The sequence below is a fragment of the Alexandromys fortis genome, unplaced genomic scaffold (genome assembly GCF_014885135.2).
Source record: "Alexandromys fortis isolate MF-2015 unplaced genomic scaffold, M_Fortis_MF-2015_v1.1 scaffold_407, whole genome shotgun sequence".
NCBI lineage: Eukaryota > Metazoa > Chordata > Mammalia > Rodentia > Cricetidae > Alexandromys > Alexandromys fortis.
The window spans coordinates 252,585-259,486 of NW_026068301.1; the positions used below are offsets into that span (position 1 = coordinate 252,585).

Below are 6,902 nucleotides of genomic sequence, written 5' to 3' on the forward strand. Positions count from 1 at the left end.
TCTTTAAGCGATTTATTCATTTCCTCTACCTTTTTGTTTGTAATCTCTAATTGTTTATGGCAGTTTTTCACCTCCTGCTTAAGGTCTTCTATTATTTTCATATAATTCACTTTTGAGTCGATTTCTTCTAATTCTTCTGGAGTAGGGTGTACATTTCTTCTTATTTCGGGATACCTTGGTTCTGGTGAAGTCATGTTGCCTTTCAGGTTGTTGGAGGAAGTCTTGCATTGGCGCCTTCCCATCTCCTCCTTCAAATGGAGCCAGGAGAGTCCTGGTGTTTTGGTCCAGACTTTGCTGTGAATGAGTCTCTGGGTATATCTTTTCAGTGTAGAAGCAGGGACAGTCCCGTTGAGCTGGGACTCCTCAGCACCCAAACATGGACGACCGTCCAGATGGAACTCCTCAGGACCTGCTCTGGGTGGGTTGTGGTTGCAAGCCTGATGTCTCTCCTGGTGCCAGGTTCGGATCTCCTTGCTGCTTGGGTGGCTCGTAAACAAAGGACCTACCTAGCTCGCTGCAGGCAGGCTAGTTGGGGACAAAGGAGCTACCACCCTCCCGTTTGCCCTGCCGAGTTGGATTCGGTCCTAGAGCCCGGACAGGCTGGGCTGGGAGATGTTACGTGGTCAAAGAGGGAAGGGAGTCAGATGGAGAGGGGGAGGGTTGTGGATGCAAGCTGGGTGGGATAGGAAGAGAGAGGGGGTATCGGGCAGAGTAGCCCCTGAGGATGACCAGGAAGTCTGGAGGATGTCTTATATAGATGCTAATTGAGGCCTATGTGACTGCTAGCATACAGGTAGATGCGAAAGTGACTAAAGCCCTTTCACCTGGTTGCCTAGGAGACAGCCTATTGTGTTTTCCCGCTCAATTTATGTGAGGATATATAAACTGCTTGAAGAATAAACGAGAGATCTTGCCCTTCCATGATGATGGTGTAAGCTGTGTCGGTTTATTCCTCACGACTCCGTTCCAGTCCAGTTAGGGAATCTATGTTGGACCCACAAGGCCACCAACAATGCTTAAAAGATGCATATTGTTTTCCTTGTTTCCATTATTGACCTTAATTGTTCTGATATACAAAACTAATGATAGATGGGTATACACTCTAAAGTACAGTCCACTGATTGTCTTTTATGCACAAAGGTTTTGGATAGTGATTCTTTTAGGATTCCTTGTAAGATTAATGTTCAATATAGGCGGTAGCCATTCTTTCTTGGTAGGCATAGTAGGTGGCACGCCAGCAAGGAATTTGGCTACAAAAAGATGCATTTGTTGTTCATGTTCTTTTAATCTTCAATAAATTACATAGACCTAAATGTATAATGGGATATTAACATGATTTCATGTTTAATCAGCTAAGGGGGATAAAAAATATGTTACCTGTACTCTGTAGGAATTAGAGCAAAGACACTGTACAGGATAAAGTTTAGAATACACAGATATTTGTTAGAAGTACTTTGACCCTGAAGAATCCTGGTAGAGAACAATGATTTGCTTACCTGGCAGATCTTGCAGCCAGGGTTACAAGATATCTCAGACTCATGTGGGGCTATTGTATTATTGTGTATTGCAAATAATGCATATTGTAAGACTAGAGTCATGGAGGCATGTCAATTTCCCATTCAGTAAGACATGTAAATTTAAGTTAGGAACATTGGTATGAGGAAATACTTTATGTAACAATCAATATGCTCTTGTATGGCTGTTCATGTTGCAGTCTACCCAGTCAGTCAGAAGAGACTTATGAATAAAAAAATAATAATCAAGAGAATATGTGAGCGTTTCTTCCCTAATTCACTCAGACAGAAAAATTCTTAGTCCCATCATTGCTATGGATTCCCTCAGAGCACCAAACTACCTAAAGGCGGGACCTACTAGAGAGTATTAAACTTCCAAGGAAGCAAACTTAGTACCTTAATACATAGTACCTTAATATTATGTATTGTCAATAAAGTTTAGGCAATTATCATAGTCATAATCAGTGAAAGAACATTGGGCATTTTTTATCTCATATTACACAAAATACCAAAATGTCTATTCTCACCACTTGTATCTAAAACAATAACACATATACACCATTTTTTTAAGAAAAATAAGCATTTAAAAACATGAAGTAAGATATTTGTTAAGCTCGTATGTCTATAAAAAGACAGGTCAACATAAATATATAGGTGTAATTAGAATAGAATCTGTACATACACAAAGGGTAGTGTTATTTATGGCCCCTGCATGTTAACTGGTATAAAAGTGAATACAGACTTTATCTGTGTCATAACACGAACCACTTTTAAAAAGTATCTTTACATGTGTGTTTTGCTTGCATGGTTGCAAGAACATTGTGTTCATGTGTGATGTTCTTAGAGGCCAAAGAAGGTGCTGGATCCACTAGAACTTATGTTGAAGATAGCTGTCAGTCAACATGTCAGTGCTGAGAATCCAACCCATGTCCTCTTCAAGATTATCAGGTAATCTTAATCACTGGTCATCCTCTCCAGCTTCAAGAACAACTTTTAAATACATATTGTCTCCAGTTTTCACCTAAATTCGATGTAATTAAAATAATATTTCTGAAATAGTTTAGAAATTTGATTAATAAAGTTCAGAATTTAAGGAAAAAAATCCTAAGATAGCAAAATTAAGAAAATGTTGAGCCCAGAAATGTGATATTATTTCTTGTGACTTTTTCTCTTTTATATAAAATCATAATTATGTTTGTGTGTATTCTACATGCACAGTCAGGCATATATATGAATGAAACATTAAGAAAACCACAGGAAATATATCATACCCAAACACAATTTCAAAAGAAAAAAATCAGAATTGTAGAATCATTATTGTGGTGTTGGTGTTTTGTTTGTTTCTAAAAATATGCTGTGGAATATCAGTTCTTCAGTAATACTGCTTGCTGGCATGTTCAAGTAGCCCTTGCTGTCTATAATTTTATATAAACAAATCTAAATTGCACTTCATACTGTGAGATTGAAAGTCATATGAGGGTGGTTCAATTTTTTGATACTTATAAGCACACCAATGGCTAAAGGAAATAGAAGAATCCTAAGTGAAGTGCTGCAGACAGCTGTGAATACTAACACCCATTTCAAGGCACTGCAGACAACCATGGTTAGGAAACTTCCTCTTTCTCTGACACATGTGCTCTAGCTTATGTGACAAAACCAAGAATTCTTTTTATTATCAGCTTTTGTTAATAATATTTTACTGCCATTTAAATGTTGGTGCTTAGAAGTTAATTTATTGCTTTTAAATAATGTGTGATTGAAATGTCCACAGAAGCTACTGCTTTTCTGTACAAGTACTAGAAGGAGATACAACTAAGAATCTTCACAACTAATGTCTTTGACCTTTGTAAATGCAGAAAATGTATTGGTACTTTGTATTGCTAGAGATCAACAGGAAGGAAGATTGTTAGGGTTCAGAGAGGACTGTTTAGCCTCTTCTACAAAAATAAATATCTCTGTGTGGGATTTTGTAAAACTCATGTGACATCTGAGAAACAGTTTTAGTGAGTGACTCATGAAAAGGAGCAGCTGAGACAACCCATCCTCTCACTTCTGCTTCCACGGAGGTTTATGTTATGACTTGTATCACTGTGAGAGGATAATCATAATCCTGTTGACAGTAATAAGTTGCAATATCTTCAGACTCCAGGCTGCTGATGGTGAGAGAATAATCTGTCCCAGACCCACTGCCACTGAACCTCGATGGGACCCCATCTGCCAAGTTATTTGTATAATAGAGCAGTAGTTTAGGAGATTTTCCTGGTTTTTGCTGGTACCAGTTTAAATTATTGCTAATGCCCTGACTGGCTTTGCAGGTGATAGTGATTTTGTCTCCCAGAGATGCAGGCAGGTGGGATGGAGACTGGGTCATCTGGATGTCACATATGGCACCTAGCAATGGAAACACAAGAAATTCACACATAGTTAAAAGAAACAAAAGAAGACCTCCACCAAATACCAGTCAAAAATAATCACTGTGTAAGAGAAATTCCCATTTTATTCCCTTGTTACCTGGGAGTAAGAGCAACAGGAGTCCAAGGAGCTGAGCAGGGGCCTTTATATCCATGCTGAGTTCTGATTGCAATAAATGCTCAGGATGTTACTGGTATATGAAGAAATCCTCAAGGCTTTTCAGTGAATGCATGCAAATCATTGCAAATCAGTTAGGACTGGGCACAGCTGCAAGAATTACTTATCTCAGTAACTGAACACAACTCCTGTTTCCCCAGATGCTCGAGGTCAGACCACACGTCTACAGAGAACATATTTAAAAAATATAAATAACATTTGGACGTTACTTGAAAATTCATACTATCATAACATTGACTTTGAATTTTATATATCAAGGATACAATGTGACTTGTATAGAGGCATATCCTGATGTCATAAAATATACATCAGAAAAGGTATTACTTTAACTCATTGAAGTTATTCTTATTTGTAAGAAAGAATTATGTATCCTTATTGAGGTTACTGTGCTAGTTTTCTGTGATCATTTCATTACATTGAAGGATATTTTTAATGTGGATCATATTTTATGAATTAAAAAGACGTAACAACCTTGACCATTTTTTACTAAAGTACATAATAAGGAATACACATATAAAACTTTGATCTCCATCTGAAGATTGAGGTATTTTCATTCCCAGTCAGACTACATTAGTTGTACCTTTGTCTCATTTGAGATCATCCATATTTAAATACTTCTGTACTACAATTTCCCACAATTCCTCAGCATGATGGATTTACTAGTGATGACAGACTTAACAATATAAAACAGTATATAGCTCTGCTGAGTATTACAAATGATATATTCACTTTTTACTATTGAGCACCTACTGGAGACATTATCCTGATTGAAGCAGCACCCTCTTTGTCTGCAAACAAGCTAAGATGAAGAAAACTTTTCACATCTTTATAACACAAATATTCAAAAACTATGTATGTTTTGGCCATCTACCTTTTTTATTCAGCTGGCAAATTAGAATATTCTTTCTTCAGTACCCTTGCCCTGGAGCCAGGAAGTATTTGTGATCCTTTAAAAACATAACTATGAAAGACCAGACTATGCCTGAACCAACTGATTTTCCAGGGGTCTGGACTTGATTGATGAGTGAGAAAAAAAAAAAAAAACTAGTCATAAAATAGTTTCTTAAAGATACATGGCACACTCCCTACTAGAAGTACCAAAGAGCAGCTTTTTGTAGATAAATAGTAATAATTCCCCTCTATTTATTCTAATTTCTACCAGTTGTATCTGTGATCTTTGAAGTTTGTCAGACAGTTCTGCCTTCTAATATAATAGCCCCAGTATCTAGGGGAAGCATTATTCATAGATTTTTAATGAATGGTAATAAGAGGTTTTCAGGTAAATCCTATAACAAACAAATAACTATTTTGCAGGGTATCAGAAATCTGAAATCTTACCAAACCACCTTTAATAATATGTGCAAATATGAAGGAAATTCCATAAACATTCAATTTCCCTTTGCTAATGACCCTTATAATCATTTAAGTAATATATAGTTTTGTTTTTGTGTTATTCCTAAGAATGTATGTGTTCATGGTACAAAGGTGAGCACAGGTGCCTTATAAAAAATATTGAAAATACTTTTTTAAGAAACTCTAACAAATTTGTCCTTGAGATTTGTGTGTCTTTCTAATGTACTGCTTAATAAAAATGCAGAAGTATTGGACTGGTGCTGTTTCTTAGTACTAACCTAACATATAGTCAGTTAGTCATAAAATATTCAGAACCAAGAATATGTCATAAAGATGGAAAACTGAGGTTGAACAGAAGGAGAAGCTGTTACCTAGTCCTTATCCATTACCTGGGTAAGAGATTTTTTTCCCTCAAGGGATCACCAGAGTGGTGGCTCTATACAGTGATTTTTTAGAAATCTTTTGGCTTCTAATAAGGAGAGTTAAATCTGCCCCATGCTCACTGCCTCTGAAATAGCCAAGCAAACCAGATTTAAGGTAGTATGCCTAGGTTGTCATAGGTTTAGTAATGGATCCCTGATTCTGCTATCATAAAGCCACTAAATTTTTCTGATTGGACTCACATTCAGAATTCTACCTTCACTGGTGGTGTTACTAGTGATTGTTACCTTGGCAGGATCTGCAGTATGCAATGAGGTACATATCTCTATACCTGTAAGATTATGACAAATAAGGTACATATCTATGTATGATTGTTAGGGATTCTCTTTATTTGGTTATCTCAGGTAAAAAAACTCACCCTATACATCAAAGTCACCTTCTCCTGGTGTTCCAGACATAATGAAGTTTGTGCAAAATCTGTTGATTGCTGTCCTGATTGGCACTTATATCTGGATTGGGAGTTATTCATCAAAATTTTTCTTGTCTTAATGCTAAGTTTATGTAGCCTGATGATGTCTCTGACATTGCCACTGGTGTAGTCATATTTTACTGACATCAGAATCCTGAATTTTTGTATCTCCAAAGTGATTTAAAGATAATTTCATCTTTAGGAAACATTATAGAATTCATTATCATCTGAAGAATACTAAGGTATACTGTTCCAAATACTAAGCAGCTACTCTATTCTCTGGTTCTCCACTGTGAAAACAGACATTCCTGGATATAAGCCCTCTTTGTTTCACCCAATATAAAAAAAATCTGTTAATTTGTAAATCTTTTTTTTTTCATAATTACTACTACAACTACCAATTTACCACTGCTACTATTGCTATGAATATTGGTAGTTATAGTAGCAGCACTAGTAATAATAATTTCTCCTCTTAGCCTTCTTTCTCTTCATACTTCTTCATGTTTGTGATATGTATGAATGATAAGTGCAAGTTTTACGAAGCACATATGGAAAAAATTTGCAAGACTCTTTCTTCACTATCTGGAGACCAAACT

General features: G+C 36.4%; 1 gene segment (V, D, J or C); it reads right to left on the minus strand.

The window, feature by feature from the left end:
• Window positions 1–3,582: 3,582 nt before the first annotated feature.
• LOC126495013 (immunoglobulin kappa variable 1-6-like) lies at window positions 3,583–4,097 on the minus strand. The segment is given in 2 exon segments: window positions 3,583–3,905; window positions 4,026–4,097. Coding segments are annotated over 2 exon segments (378 nt in total).
• Window positions 4,098–6,902: the final 2,805 nt, after the last annotated feature.